Here is a 16404-nt window from a genome sequence, read left to right on the forward strand (position 1 = left end):
TACCGTTAACAAATACATGTACTAGTTGGGATTCCCCCAATTTTCGCGACTTTGACTGAATACTCTCGAAGTCAGCACTACGGCGTTCATGCATAGGGAACAGTTGGAAAGTTAACTTCGGGAGTTCCCACTTTCAAAAGAGGCCTCTACTTCCAGTGTTTCTGACTTCCAGTTCATGCATACGGGCCCAGGAGATGGAGGGAGGGGGGGAGGGGGGGCAGAGGGAGTGGATTCTGACAGGGGGTGCACATGGGCTCACCCACCTCGGAGCCAGGCCTCAACGATGGTCCTGAAGGCCTGGGGGGAGTCTGCGCTCACAGCCTCTTGGGGGATGGTATTCCAGAGGCGGATCGCTGACGGGAAGAACGATGTTCTGTGGGAGTCGGTGCGGGACTGGGGGACCAGTAGTCTGGTGGTGTGCCCCCTGGTTGATCTTGGGACCAGTGTCAGGGTGCCTTCCCTTGGGGCTACCTCCACTAGTCCACTCATGACCTCCACTCATGACTTCCAGTTCCATGTGGTTAGTTCGGGACTATGCCACTAGAATAGTAAACAAGTCGCGTAAGGCGAAAATACAAGCTGTCGAACTCACAGAATTAAACTGAACGCACTGCACTTTATCACCAAGACCGTATACTCGTAAAATCATCAGTCCAACGCTTGTGGCAATGGCAGTTTTGTGTGTTTGTTTGTTCGTTCATGGGCTGAAACTCCCACGGCTTTTACGTGTATGACCGTTTTTCCCCCGCCATTTAGGCAGCCATACGCCGCTTTCAGAGGAAGCATGCTGGGTATTTTTGTGTTTCTATAACCCACCGAACTCTGACATGGATTACAGGATCTTTTTCGTGCGCACTTGGTCTTGTGCTTGTGTGTACACACGGGGGTGTTCGGACACCGAGGAGAGTCTGCACACAAAGTTGACTCTGAGAAATAAATCTCTCGCCGAACGTGGGGACGAACTCACGCTGACAGCGGCCAACTGGATACAAATCCAGCGCGCTACCGACTGAGCTACATCCCCGCCCCGGCAATGGCAGTGAAATTGACAAGACAGAAAAGCGCGGAAGGGGTTGCGCTGAACAGGATAGCACGCTTTTCTGTATCTCTATTCTTTTTAACTTTCTGAGCTTGTTTTTAATCCAAACATATCATATCTATATGTTTTTGGAATCAGGAACCGCCAAGGAATAAGATGAAATTGTTTTTAAATTGATTTCGAAAATGTTATTTTAATAATAATTTTCATATTTTTTAATTTTCAGAGCTTGTTTTTAATCCGAATATAACATATTTGTATGTTTTTGGAATCAGAAAATGATGAAGAATAAGGTATAATTGTTCTTGGATCGTTTTATAAAAAAATAATGTTAATTGCAATTTTCTGATTTTTAATGACCAAACTCATTATGTAATTTTTAAGCCTCCAAGCTGAAATGCAATACCAAATTCCGGCCTTCGTCGAAGATTACTTTGCTAAACTTTCAATCAATTTCATTGAAAAATAAGGGTGTGACAGTGCCGCCTCAACTTTTACAAAAAGCCGGATATGAAGTCATCAAAAACATTTATCAAAAAAATGAAAAAAACGTCTGGGGATATTATTCCCAGGAATTCTCGTGTAAAGTTTCATGATAATCGGTCCAGTAGTTTACTCTGAATCGCTCTACACACACACACACACACACACACACACACCAGAACCCTCGTCTCGATTCCCCCTCTATGTTAAAACATTTAGTCAAAACTTTACTGAATGTAAAAAGTACCAGGTATTCTCACTTTCTCAGTTTGCTTATCCAAAGAGATGCAAATTGGTTTCAGATGATCTGATTCTGGTGAAATTAGACGATGTTTTCTGTAAAGTGTGAATCTGATATTATGGGTGAGAAGTAGAAAGGCAATAAGTGAATAACCCGATTAAGTCCTGTGTGGCGTTCAGTGTTCACAATAACAAGGGAGTGAAAATCAGATGGTCACTCTTCTTTCCAGTATGACTGTACCATGTACATCACTTACTTCCAGTCACATGTGGTTAGTTCGGGACTATGCCACTAGAAAAGTACTAGGTATTCTCAGTTTGCCTACCCAAAGAAAAGTACATATAGTTCAGTTATTTGTTTTACTGTTATTATAGTATTACATTTATTAAGAACAAAAAATTAACATACAACAAACAGTAGACAGTTGATATTGTAAACATTTTTTGTCTTTTCTTAAATCTGTCTTTCAGGATCCCAATTGAAACTATTGGGAGCATATACTCTCAAGAATATCAGGTAAGGTACATGCAAAGTGTGTTATTAATTATATCAATACTAAACTACTAAAACAATACTAATTACTATTGCTTGAATTTGTTTGGTAATTTGATTTTCTGATTGATAAATTTTTTAAATGGTTTAATTCAATTGGAATATTAATATGTCACATTGTTAATGGTGACTGACATTACACAGTGGTCAAAATTTTAAATGACCGGACTATAAGGCGCTTCGTTATATAGGGCGCAACCCCCACTTTTGAGGTAAAATTGAGAAAAAATATCACATTAGGCGCTTCTGGTCTATACACATCAAAGTAAGAATATAGAGTGGAGGGGGGGGGGGGGGGGGGGATTAATGTGACACTGACAGGGTAGTCCCCTTTTGTCACAGGCAGTTGCTCTGCATTGATGGAGTTGTCTCCCTGCCAAAGCTGAGCTATTTAAAGTAGCTTGACGTTTTTGGTACGTTGGAAGACAGCACACCAGTGAGATGTGCAATAGCTGTTTGTGATGGGCTCTGGCTGCTGTTGTCACCTTGTATGCTCTTGGGAATCTTTGGGTACCCATGGCAGTTTTTATAGGACCATTAATTAATTAACAGAAGCTGACAAGCTTTAAAATTCTCAATTCTCTTTGACTGGCCTTTGCCACTCAAGGATGATTGTTGTGCTTTGTGCACTCAGTTACGTTAAGTAGCTGACATGACTATTTGTCTGATGAGTGCTGACCTCACTTCAGGTTTGTCTCATTTGATTGTGAGATTTGTGTTATCACCTTGTTTTGAATTGATGTATATTTATCTGTTCATTGTCTGTTTTCTGCTTATTTATTCATTGCTATTAACTGTTTTATATTTTATAAATTTAGATAGAGGATTTGTACCAATGGGAGATACTTTCACAGCCAGTTTTTTTCTCAGTTTTGTGAGATTATGACTTGTCTATTGTAGAACATTCATGTATTTGTTTATGAAACTGATTTAGTGATTACTAATGATGTGTAATTTTTCTCCAGAGAAAGATGAAGAAAACTCATCACAAACACAATTCACCAGAGAGAAGAAAATTGTACTATGATATGTAAGTTCTTCTTCTTCTTCGTTCATGGGCTTAAACTCCCACGTTCAATTATGTTTTTGCACGAATGGACTTTTACGTGTATGACCGTTTTTACCCCGCCATTCAGGCAGCATACACCGATTTCCGGGGATGATATGTAATGTTTTTTTTTTAATACTACTACTAGAAAATCTGAATAGTTTTATTTGTGCAACACTTAGAGTGAATTGATTGTTTTTTTAGTTCCAGTTGGCAACATTGGATCACCTTTGCGGAACTTGACACTCACAGACACTGAGACAGGCACGCATATGCGCGCACACATACACACTTTCTCTCTCTTTCTTTCTCTCTCGCTGTATTTTTAGTTGTTTGTTTTAATTATTATTATTTTATCTATTCTGCTGATACATATGGACTGTTACATACAGTGATGACTTTCACCTGCATGTTATGTGCATGTATGTATGTAGACAGTGGAATCCCCTTTTAAAATCTCTTGTACTGTATTAAGAAATCTCCCTTTGGAGACTTTGATTTTGCAGATTTTCTGCTCTTTTAATTTCAGACTTGATGTGCTCAAAGTCAAATACTTGCTAGTTTTAAAGGTGGGGCAATGAATTGCACTTTTTTCAATTGGAAATGTTCATCATGTAATGTCTTTTCCTCCAGGTTTTTCGAGAAAGCTGCAAACAAAGAAAAGCACATCATTATCAACATGGCAAGAAAGGTACCTCTTGTTGTGCATGTGATTTTGTGTTTCACCCATGAACTGTTAGTCTTAAAAGCTAGTGCTTATTTATCATGACAGAGTTAAAATTATTTCTGTTTGTCAATTTGCTCAGACTGTTTGCTTGTTCTGTAGCTGGATATTTTTTAGCTGGTAAAAAATATCTTTAGAAAGAAGGCACTAGTAAAGTTAGCTATTTCCTCACTTTTGCTGTTGAGTGTCAGATAAGCACTTTTTCCTGTGGTTTACACTTGTCCTTGATTTTCAAAGCCCTAGGTGAAGGGTTTTTGTTTGTCAAAACCAGAACCAAAACTAAGGTATTAACTACAGATTTGCTCACTATTGGTAATTTCAGTATAAATAGAGATTTCGGAATCCAATGTCTGTACTTTGTAGTCTTCTCTCTGGTCATCAGGGTGTGTGTCACTCACCACTGTGTGTACTTTGTGGTCTTCTCTCTGGTCATCAGGGTGTGTGTCACTTACCACAGTGTGTACTTTGTAGTCTTCTCTCTGGTCATCAGGGTGTGTGTCACTTACCACAGTGTGTACTTTGTAGTCTTCTCTCTGGTCATCAGGGTGTGTGTCACTCACCACTGTGTGTACTTTGTGGTCCTCTCTCTGGTCATCAGGCTGTGTGTCACTCACCACTGTGTGTACAGTCGAACCCACTTAAAACAAACACGCTAGTTACAAATTTTGACTTATAACGTATTAGTTTTAAGTTCCCAACTGAATACCTCTTTCTTCATGCTTAAAAAAAATGCTTGAAACGAATTCTTTGTAACGAACTTATGCTTATAACGAGCACTTTTTGGATTCCCAAGCATGCATAATGTCTGTAATTTACTCACGCTTATGGCGAAATCTTTAAACTCGTCCCGATATCGACATATCATATCATTTGCATAACGAACCCCTCTTTTAACAAACACGTTTTAGTCGCCCCAGAGCCGCTTTGTCTCTAAAAGTCACAAGGCTACAAGGATCTGTGTGTGAGGCGAGATCAAAGGCAGGTCCATTGTGATGGCTGGGTGGCCTTCTTTATAGACACTGACCTTCTTCCCAGGGGTCATTGACCCAGTTTTAGCTATGCTTATGAGAGGTGGTTCCCCTTTCATATGAGAGAGGAAACACTTCCTGCACCCGGGTCAGTGACCGAGTTTAACCTATGGGGAGTTTAATCTATGGGGCGGTCTCTTTGATGTCTTGAGAGGAAACTTGGCCAGGGTAGTACATGCACCAGAACTGGTGGACACCATGAAATCGGAGATTGATCAGAATGTGCATGTACATGCTTTTACACGACTTTTTAAATTTTACTTCTAAAATTGTGACAGTAAAAAAATCAATCAATTCTCTTAATGCGAATTTCGGTTAAGACGAACTTATTTCCCGATCCCCAGTGATTCGTCTTAAGCAAGTTCGACTGTACTTTGTGGTCTTCTTTCTGGTCATCAGGGTGTGTGTCACTCACCACTGTGTGGACTTTGTGGTCTTCTTTCTGGTCATCAGGGTGTGTGTCACTCACCACTGTGTGTACTTTGTGGTCTTCTTTCTGGTCATCAGGGTGTGTGTCACTCACCACTGTGTGTACTTTGTGGTCTTCTCTCTGGTCATCAGGGTGTGTGTCACTCACCACTGTGTGTACTTTGTGGTCTTCTTTCTGGTCATCAGGGTGTGTGTCACTCACCACTGTGTGTACTTTGTGGTCTTCTTTCTGGTCATCAGGGTGTGTGTCACTCACCACTGTGTGTTTTTTGTGGTCTTCTTTCTGGTCATCAGGGTGTGTGTCACTCACCACTGTGTGTTTTTTGTGGTCTTCTCTGGTCATCAGGGTGTGTGTCACTCACCACTGTGTGTTTTTTGTGGTCTTCTCTCTGGTCATCAGGGTGTGTGTCACTCACCACTGTGTGTTTTGTTCCAGTTTGACCTGTCTCCCTGCATGCTGGCCAGAATCTTGATGGACGAATACCTGGAGCAGAACCCAAAACCTCGCCACTGTACGTATAAAGCAGATTAACTTTCCATGAGTGTTTCTGCTGGAGTTGCGCCCCTTAGCTGGTTTTGCAAGGCAGTAACGTCCACAAGCTCATTGAGAACACAAGAATAAGAAGAGAACAAGAATTTATTCTGCCAAATAGCATTACATCTATTAGAAACACTCATACATCCATACACTCCTTGCATAAAGTCAAAAGGCTTACAACAACAAGTCACAGTCATCACCGATGTTCAGATAACTTAAATGAATTCACCATCGTGGTTTAAAAAGTTGTTGTATATGTATGAATAACTGAATGTATATGATAAAATCGCGTAATTAAAATGCACATATTGTGAATATGAATCTCTTTCTCTCTCTCACTCCTCCTCTCACTCACTTACGCGCACCCACACATACACTACCTGTATACACCTGTTATACAATCATACGGACTCATAATTTCAAATGTGCCAGCAAAATTATTACAGAACAACAAAAGCAGCATATTAAAATAATCGGGGACTAAGAGGAGAATGGTACTAACGCGTAAACTAGGTACCTAAATAAGGCTTCAAATTGATGAGCATACATCCAAAAATTGCTTTCCGGATTGTTTCAATGTAATTAAGTGTTAAAATTAAAAACTTGGTTTATATTGTCTCCCAGTTGAGCAGACAACCCCAAAGCGAATGATCATCTCGCAGCTGTTCAAGAACCCGCAGAAACTGCCGCATGTGGTGCTGGCCATGGCTGTGCATGAGGTAGGTTCAAGGTAGCTGTTTAGATGTTGACAGTCAGCAAAATGTCCAAACTTCTTAAGAGTCAACAAAAACTTTGCCATTATTTCGGTAGAGGTGCAAACCTGTTTTTCACTGTTGGGGGAAGGTGGCGCCAAGCACGGTCTTGAACTTCCAAAAATGGCTGAAAGTTGAATGGCTATTTTGACAAATTTGTAGAAGAAAATAAATTCTAGCAACATCCCTGTTGTTTAATGTGAAATTAGTGTCGGTTACATAAAAGGTTTTTAATTTCAATGAAGAAGAAGAGTAGAACAGTAAAACCTGCATCTAGCGGACCCTTATTTCGGCGGACACCTTAGCATAACGGACAATTCAAGTGAGGACGGATGTATTTTACACTCAAAAACACCTTAACTCGTTCAAGGCGCGTCTAAATTTCCCCTGTGTTCCCTGCCTGCGCGCGATTTAGAGCCATTTTGAAAAAATTATTAAAAATCAACAACACAAGATAACCTTTATGTTTTTGCAAAGTTTGGAACTTACTCTTTTAGAAAATATATGAAACATTTGAAAGTACATACCGTTTGTTGTCTTCATATCCAGGCAAAATATCCAATTTGAAGCACACACAAAAAAATGTGTTCTTGAATGAAACACCAGTAACTCACTGTTGCAGTACTTTTTCTCACAAAATCAAGCTGATATGCACTGTTTCAAATGTCAAGAGTGTTGCTGGTGAATCAGAGTGTTGCTGGTGAATCAGAAACAAAAATTACTGTTAAATAGACTTGAACTGGTGAGTGTCAAGCATAATCGAGGCGCGTCTAAATTGTTAAATTTCCCTGTGTTCCCTCAAATCGCACGATTTTGACCCATTTTTAAAAAAATAATAAAAATCAACAACACAAAATAACCTTACCTACCTTACATTTTTGCAAAGTTTGAAACTTGCTTTTTTACAAAATATATGAAACATTTGAAAGAACATACCTTTTGTTGTCTTCACATCCAGTAAAACTACCTCTTTGAAGCAAAAGACAAACAACTTTCTACGTCATGGGTTCATCATACACAATGTCATGATCGACACTTTCATTGCCCGAATCATCACCCAAATGATCGTCCATTGGCACAAACTCGTCACCAGAATCTAAAATATCCTCTCCACTATCATCATCACTAAGGTCAAGATCAGAACCGTACTGAATAACAAGTTCTAGCACTCTTTTCAAGTTACTATACGTCTTGTCAGCAGAACGATCCGCCATCTTGGAAAAGTCAAAACACGTGGGTCGCACACCGTCAACAAAATCAAATTAATCCCAACAATTGAAGGGAAGAAACTGTTAACAGTGAATGGTTCCACTGTAGACAGATAGAAGTTCATTGCAGGGGTTGTTTCCCTTGGTCAGCAGGACCGTTTACACCGTTAAAAATTCGTGATATCCGTCGGAACTCAAGTACAGGCACGCGGCCAATGCTAAACACAGGTGTCGGAATTCCAGTTCCGACACGCAGCGAATGAGTTAAAAGAGCGAACACCTCAAAGGCGCGGACGCGGACACCCTTTTTTGGTCCCGATTGGGTTCGTTACTTGTCAACAACGGACAAACCCTTGAAGCAGACAGCTTTTAGCAGACGCTGGTCCGCCATCTTGGTTCTGCAAAAATACAATCTCGCTGGCGATGTGAACGCGCGAGAATCTTATTTTGTAAGCCAACGACAGCACTTGAAAGAAGTAGATTTTTGTATGGTGCACGCTCATTGGTCGATGCCGTGAACTTACAAACATTTGCATTTCGGGTTTCTACTTTCTGTACTGTGATGCATCTTCGTCTCATCCTTCGTCTTCGTCTCACCATGCCAAAACGAACATTTTTGACTTTAGAAGAGAGTCGATGTCATAAAGAAATTGGACAAGGGGCTGTCCGTTTGAAAAGTTGCTGATGAGCTGAATTGCGGAAAAACTCAAATTTCCAACATAAAAGCTGATCGAACACAAATTCTCAGTCAGTGGGAATCCGGTGCCAGATCGACGGCAAAATGTGTTAAGAGAAGAAAAACAACCTATGATGAGTTGAACGAAGAACTCTTCGAGTGGTTTTCAACAGCTCGATCAAAGAATCTTCCCGTGAATGGCCCATTGCTTCAGGTCGTAAGAAACCGATTGCACCTCTCTCTCTCTCTCTCTCTCTCTCTCTCTCTCTCTCTCTCTCTCTGACTTTTTCCGCAAACCCCAGTGATAAACTTACTGATTGTGGTTTTGTACATACATGTTGCAGCCTATCCTTGAACTTTTTCTCTTTGTCACTTTCTGTATGACTAATGCACAGTTTGGAATTTTTATTAACAATTGTTTTTCTGAACATCAAGTTTTGGTTTTCATTTTTGAGTCACTTGAGAAAAAGTGACTCTATGTAATCGGTCAGTGTTAGTCTGTCCGGCCGGCCGTCCGGCCGGCCGTCCGTAGACACCACCTTAACGTTGGACTTTTCTCGGAAACTATCAAAGCGATCGGGCTCATATTTTGTTTAGTCGTGACCTCCAATGACCTCTACACTTTAACGATGGTTTCGTTGACCTTTGACCTTTTTCAAGGTCACAGGTCAGCGTCAAAGGAAAAATTAGACATTTTATATCTTTGACAAAGTTCATCGGATGTGATTGAAACTTTGTAGGATTATTCTTTACATCAAAGTATTTACATCTGTAGCCTTTTACGAACGTTATCAGAAAAACAAGGGAGATAACTAGCCTTTTCTGTTCGGCAACACACAACTTAACGTTGGGCTTTTCTCGGAAACTATAAAAGTGACCGGGCTCAAATTTTATGTGAACGTGACTCATTGTGTTGTGAATAGCAATTTCTTCCTGTCCATCTGATGCCTCATATAATATTCAGAACTGCGAAAGTGACTCGATCGAGCGTTTGCTCTTCTTGTTATTACATGTAATATGAAAGAAAATGAAAGAACTAAACATGCATAGACACTCTATTTCCATTTATTTATAAACATGCACACATACATACAATAAAACTACATGTACCACTAACAAACAATCATGTAACTCATTTGGCTGTTGGGTTTTTTTTTCTCAAAAAAAATGTTGGCGCATTCATATTCATAAGAAAGGACACCTTGCTACAAAGGACAGTGGCAAGGCTGCCCAAGAGCGTCCTTTGCTCGCAGGTTTTACTGTATATGTTATGAAGGGTAGCAGGTTAATTGCCCCCCGACAACTGCCCCCGACAATTGCCCCCCTAGGACAATTGCCCCCCTAGGACAATGGCCCCTCGGACAACTGCCCCCCGCCATGGGAGGACAATTGCCCCCCGGATAACTGCCCCTTCCCTCTCTGACAACTGTCACACACATCAATACATGCATGAACTCACGCACAGACAGATATATCTATATATATGAGCCTGTGCCAAAACGTGCTTGCCAAAATGGGACATTTGGGGTTGAAAACCAAACTGGAAATAATACTGTCTAATCTTTACACACTAATTGACTTTGTATATTGTAACTATTTCCATAACCAAAAAGATAACTTGGGCTTTACTTTTTGCGAAAAAACAAAAAAACGCATCAACATAGCTGTGTGTCAACTATAACGCGAGACACAGCATTTTCATAAGTATCTTTATAAGTTCTTAACTGATTTGCTTCAAATTTACTCAGCAAGTAAGATTTACATCCCAAAAGAGATTCATTGAGGAATTTCTAAAATGGACCTTGTATTTTGAAAAATAAGACACCCATCACTATGTCCTGAGTTACAGTTGACACACTCCAGTCACAAGAAATCCCGTAAAAAAATTAAAAACAGAGAAGATGTTTCAAAGACTAGAATATTTTATTAAAACCATCATTTGCAACTCAAACAAACCTCAAAATCACATGAAAAAGAAAGCAAAGTAGAAAAACTAGTCCCTGCTGTGTCAAATGTAACGGGGTCAAGGAAGACATGAAAATGGCACTGTGTCGCATGTTCCGGTTGACACACAAAGTCAGGAAGACACACTGTATGTGACAAGAGAATAAGAAATGCCAAAATGCCAGGTGTTACATGCAGGAAGTGCAAAATAAGGATAAGATGTCTTCAAATGTACAAATTCATTGAAAAATGGATGGCAAGAATCTCAAAAACACAACAGAAAACTAACCAAAACATTCCCAAATAGTGGTATATTTACACCATCAGCTTATACAGAAAGTTCCTGCAGTTAATGTTCGTGAACATTACATTCCAGTCTGAACAAGTCAAAAGTCATTAAACAAACATTTTGCACTCAAAACTGGTTAAATAAAAATTAAAAATTAAAAGGCAAGTTCATGGAAAAAACAAGGTAAAATTACAAACGCCCAAGGGAAATGTCAATCTCATGAAATGATGATTAAATTACATATTCTTACTCCGAGTCACATATTAGCATTGACGCAGTCGAGATGCTAGGTAGACTGAAAAACGCTATCCCGTCTATAGTATAAGGGAAGCAACCCAAGCAAAAAAGTAGCAAGCTTGCTACCCTGGGTTGCCTCCCGTAGCGTGCATCACGCCACAGATCTCGTACCCGATACGAGACACCCTCATTCGACATCTTTCAGCCAGAGAGACAGGTCGTGCTTGATTTCGCTCCTAGGCCGGTTTTGCTGTCTGCTTGACACCTACCGGCCTCGGCTCCCCGTCTGCTCATAGCTGTTTCTAGCGGTGAGATTGTTCCTTTTTGTTGTTGTTTGCATTGTTCATTCTGCTGAGAATTTTTCCGTCCGCGGACTTACGAATTTTGCTCAGTAGTTTGTTGCTGTGGCCGCCATTTTGGTCGCCATTTTTCGCTTACACGTGGCGTTTTTTGCTGGTTAGTTTGGGTCCGTGCTACGGACTTTGAGCGTTTACCAGTAGCATTGGTAGCTGCTTGTAGCTGGTACGTTAGTGCTAGTTTATTCTGCTGAAGTTTTACGTCCTAGAGACTTGTGTATTTTCAGTAGTTTGTTTTTCTCGTGTGACAGCATGTCTGATAGTGAGAAAAGCGAGCGGCTAAGGCCGAGGTTAGGGGCAAAGGCCCTGTTAATCCTAAGTCCTCGGCTTCCACCTCTTCTGCTAGGAAACCCACGGTTCACGTTTCTGACCCGAAGACTAACTTCGTTTTTCCTGTGCCTATTTAGGCTCCGGAGGAAACTTCGTCTGGCTCGCGGGCGGCGGGTGTGGCCGCTACCACGGCCGTTTCTACCCCTGTACCTGCGCCGGAGGCTGGCGCTCTTGTTGCTAGCCTTTTGTCTTCTTTGATTCCAGAAATTCGGACGCTCGTTCGTACAGAAATGTCGCGGACGGACCCTGGTTCCAGCTCTGCCTCCCTCCCGGGGGTGTGCGACCCTCGGTCGTTGGCTTCCTTTGTTCCTGATCACCTGTCCAGCCTGCTGGCTTCTGTGATGGCTCTGGAGTCCGTGCACAGGGAGGCGTTTCTCTTCTCGGCCGGCGCTCGGTGGCTTCCGCTTGCGGGAGTGCACCTGAGCAGGTCCCTTTGGGGGATACGGTCGACACAAGGTATGTGCTCGCAGCAGCCGTACGCGGCAGCTGCACTTCCGGTTCCCGGAAGTAGTGGTTCACTGGTTGCGGACAGACCATGGTCCCCTCCGGTTCGAGCTGCGCTTTACGTAAGCAGTCGTTCGCGGCAGCTTCCTTCCGGCCCCGGCCGGAAGTGGTGGTTCACTGGTTGCGGACAGACCATGGTCCCCTCCGGTTCGAGCTGCTCTTTACGTAAGCAGTCGTTCGCGGCAGCTTCCTTCCGGCTCTGGCCGGAAGTGGCGGTTCACTGGTTGCGGACAGACCATGGTCCCATCCGGTTCGAGCTGCGCTTTACGTAAGCAGCCGTTCGCGGCAGCTTCGCTTCCGGCTCCGGCCGGAAGTGTTGGTTCACTGGTTTGCGGACAGCCCATGGTCCCTTCCGGTTCGAGCCTTGCCCTGCTACAGCAGCCGTTTCCGGCAGCTGCTCTTCCTGCCTGGGCAGGAAATGTAGGTCAAACGGGTCGTGCACAGTCATCTGTCACTTCCGGTTCCGGCCTAGGGCTTCCGGGTTGTGGCTTGCAGACTCCTCAGCACCAGCTATGGCATAGTTCTGCTGTTGCGTCTGCACTCCCTGCTCCTCCCGGCTTTTCCGGTTCGGTTCCCGCTGCTTCCGTTGTGTCGCCGGTGAATTTCGAATACGGTGGTTCTCCTGGGCATACAGGCTTTTTGCCTCTGTTGGGACAGCAGCAGCCACCCACTTCGGTGGTGGCCGCTAGCTCCTCGCTTCAGCTGCCTTCGGTTGTTGGTGACTCTCATCTTCCTCTTAGTCAGGGGTGCGAGTTTCATCGATGGCCAACAGGATGGGCGTTCGGCTTACGGCCTTCCCTCGCAGCGTCATTTGTCGGGTTCTTTTGGCTATGAGCCGTCCCCTTCAGGTGGTGTTTCGGACTTCGGGTCCGTGTGCGAGGAGCAGCTGCCTTCGGCGGCTCTGGCCAGCTTCCGAATTTACGTCAGCAGTCGTTCGCGGCAGCCGCTTCCAGCTCCGGCCGGAAGTAGAGGTTCACTTGCTAGTGCACAGACTACTGTCACGTCTGGTTCGAGCCTTGTCCTATGACAGCGGTCGCCCGCGACAGCTGTTCTTCCGGTTCCAACCGGAAGTGTAGGTTCACTGGTTAGTGCACAGGCTACTGTCACGTCCGGTTCGAGCCTTGCCTTACGTCGGCAGTCGTACGCGACAGCGGCACTTCCGGTTCACGGAAGTAGTGCCTCGTTGGAAGGTGGACAAATAATGATCCCATCCTGCTTGAGCTGCGCTATACGTAAGCAGTCGTTCGCGACAGCTTCTCTTCCGGCTCCGGCTGGAAATGTTAGTTCATCGGTGTGTGGGCAGCCCATGGCCCTTTCCGGTTTGAGCTTTGCCCTTTGCACGGCAGCCATTTCCGGCAGCTTCGCTTCCGGCCTTGGCAGGAGGGTAGGTCAAGCGGGTAGTGCACAGGTTACTGTCACTTCCGGTTCTGGCCTACGGCCTACCTTTGGGTTCCGAGCTTCAGCTCGTAGGTGGCTCAGCACCAGCTTTGGCATAGCGCTGCTGTTGCTGCCGCACTTCCGGCTCCTCCCGGATTTTCCGGTTCAGTTCCCGCTGCTTCCGTTTGGTCGCCGGTGAATTTCGAACAAGGCTTGCCCTATGGGCATACAAGCTTCTTGCCTCTGTTGGGACAGCAGCATCCACACACTCCGGTGGTGGCCGCTAGCTCCTCTCTCCCACTTTCCTTGGTTTTTGATTCCTCTCATCCTCCCCTCAGTTAGGGAATGAGCACAATCGATTGTTAACAGGAAGGACTTCGGTTGGCAAAGAGGAAGCAGCTACTTCTGGTTTGAAGAATCGCCCTTTGTAGCTTTTCGCCTTTTTGCCTTTTCGCCGAGCCCCCCTCTTCGACAGGGGGTGGCCTCCGGCGTCGGTTTCGTTGCTGGTTCCTCAGGGTTCAGCTTCGGAGCCGGCATCGGAATGCCTTGCCGCTCCTGCGCAGGCTTCCTCCTTCGTGCCCTTAGCGGACCAGAGGAAGTTGCCTTGGCCAGGGTCGTCTCGCCCCGTCCGCGTGCACCGTTTCCGGTCACGCCGGATCTTCTTTCGCTTCTTACGAAGCCGTTGAGGAAGGATTCGGTTCTGCCGCTCTATGGGCAGAATCTCCTATTCTCTGAGGAAGGGGGCTGACAACTTTTGGAACTCAGTTCCATTTCCGAGACTCTCCTGCGGGCGCTTTCTCGCGCTCTGGCAGATTCCTTGGCGCCCTTTCCCCTTAGTAAAGGGCAGGACGCGGAGGAAGTGTCTCACTCCTCTCCACACTTACAAGGGTGAACGAGGCACAGATGAGGCTGTCCTCTCTGCACTATTTCCATGCGGTCTCGTGCGGAAGGGACTTGTTTCTTGCCCACTCCCGGTTTTCTGAGGAGTCGACAAGGAACATTCTCAGTTCGTCACCCTTGGTGGACGGTCTCTCTCCGGCAGCCTGGCCTCTCATGCCAGAAGCAGGGGATTGAGACCAACAGAGAACAGTGGTTCCCTTCTTTTGAGCTTCAATTTGAAAGCAGCAAAAGCAGGCCGCTCCTAAGCAGGCTATACCTAAGCGGACTCAGCCTAAGCGGCCTACGTCCTCAGCTCAGGTGAGATTGTTTCTTTCACAGCCGTCGTAGGTACGCTGGGTTTTTGAAACAACAGCCGGCCTTAGGGCTTCGGGGTTTTAACCTCGGCGGGAGCAACAGCCATTTCATCCGTTGGAGGTGGTGGTTGTTGCTTTCCTTGTGCTTGTGGCTTCGGGCTTCGACATTCTTTCTCTTTCCCAGCGTAGGGGTGCTGAGAGGTCGATTTCCATTTAAAAAGGGGGTTTCTGCCTTTGGGCTTCCCCGTTTTCTCTTGCCACGAGCTTCTGGACTCGGTCCAGGTTTGTCTTTCGCCGAGTCTGACTTTGTCTTTCTCTAGCGATCAGACGCGTTCTGGTGTTTCGTCCAAACTTAAGGTTCACTTGAGTTGGCCTCGGAGGTAACATTCAGATTTTCCTGAGGGTGCATTGTCTGGGCATTGCATGTTTGAGAAGTCATTCTTGGCTTGTCACTTTTTCTCAGGTTTTTTGGCTACTCCTCCCCTTTTTGGGCAGAGGTCTAGCTAATGTTCCAGTTTTCTCGGGCCAGCATCTTTTTCGGCGGCTGAAACTTTTGGTTTCTTACTGTGCCTGTGTACTTTGAGTACTTTGGTGCAATGGCCGGCCTACGGGCAGCAAGGCTCTCGGCCTTAGCCTGTGTTATAGTCTCCTGCCTGTCTTGTTGCGACTTTGGCAATTGGTTCTTGTGACTGCGGATTTCGTCTCTTCCTCTTCTCCATCATGCTTGCATGATGTGAGTCGGGACGATTTCTGCTGGGTTGGGCTTCCGGCCTGGTCACCCCTTTTTCACTTGCAACTATGACTATTACTGAGAACTCTGGTCTCGGGAGTCTGACGGCTGGTTCGCTTCACGGTTTTCCGTCTTTCTTACCAGCTTCGTCCTTTCTGTTTCGGGTTTTTTGATTCATTTTCAATTACCTACAAGCAGTCTGCTCTGCGATCACGCTGGCTTTTGTCATTTTGTTTCCGGTCTCCGGTCACATTAGGATTTGGCCACTGCGGGTCCGCATTTGCGGTGCTTATGCACTACTTTAGGTCGCTTCGTCCCCTTTTTTACCCCTCTCTCTGCTTTCGCAGGGATGGGCAGGGGACGACTGGTGACCGTCTCCCTTGAGTTTTGCTCATTGAGTTGGACCCTGGTACTTGATACTCAGGCGTCTCTCTCTTTCCGGTTCGGAGTTTGGTCACTCTTCCGGAGCTGACTGTTCTCTCAACGGCCTTTTGGGCCTCACTCCATCCCAAAGTTTTCTTACTTTGGCATGGTTGCCTTATGGTCTCCGTGAGGGTCGGTCCTTTTCAGGGCTTAGCCGGCAACCTTACGCACGGATCTTTTCCAGGCCATTAGCATTTCCTTCCATTTAAGGGGGGGGGGGGGCAGCTTGTCCTTCCCTCTACTTGGTCGGGTTTATCCAAGACTGGGGTCTGGGGTCCTTTCCCGGACTGTTTTACGGTTCAG

The 16404-nt window shown here is 44.8% G+C and overlaps 1 protein-coding gene across 1 annotated transcript in view; it reads left to right on the forward strand.

Moving 5' to 3' along the window:
* The window catches only part of LOC138952651 (CDAN1-interacting nuclease 1-like), a 44602-nt gene that overhangs the window by 4539 nt on the left and 23659 nt on the right, over window positions 1–16404 (forward strand). The window contains exons 2-6 of the mRNA XM_070324352.1: window positions 2234–2279; window positions 3281–3345; window positions 3997–4054; window positions 5981–6056; window positions 6707–6801. Coding sequence (XP_070180453.1) covers window positions 2234–2279; window positions 3281–3345; window positions 3997–4054; window positions 5981–6056; window positions 6707–6801 — 340 coding nt within the window. The remainder of the gene's footprint in view (window positions 1–2233; window positions 2280–3280; window positions 3346–3996; window positions 4055–5980; window positions 6057–6706; window positions 6802–16404) is intronic.

This window comes from Littorina saxatilis, linkage group LG17, assembly GCF_037325665.1.
Source record: "Littorina saxatilis isolate snail1 linkage group LG17, US_GU_Lsax_2.0, whole genome shotgun sequence".
In the NCBI taxonomy this organism is placed as follows: domain Eukaryota; kingdom Metazoa; phylum Mollusca; class Gastropoda; order Littorinimorpha; family Littorinidae; genus Littorina; species Littorina saxatilis.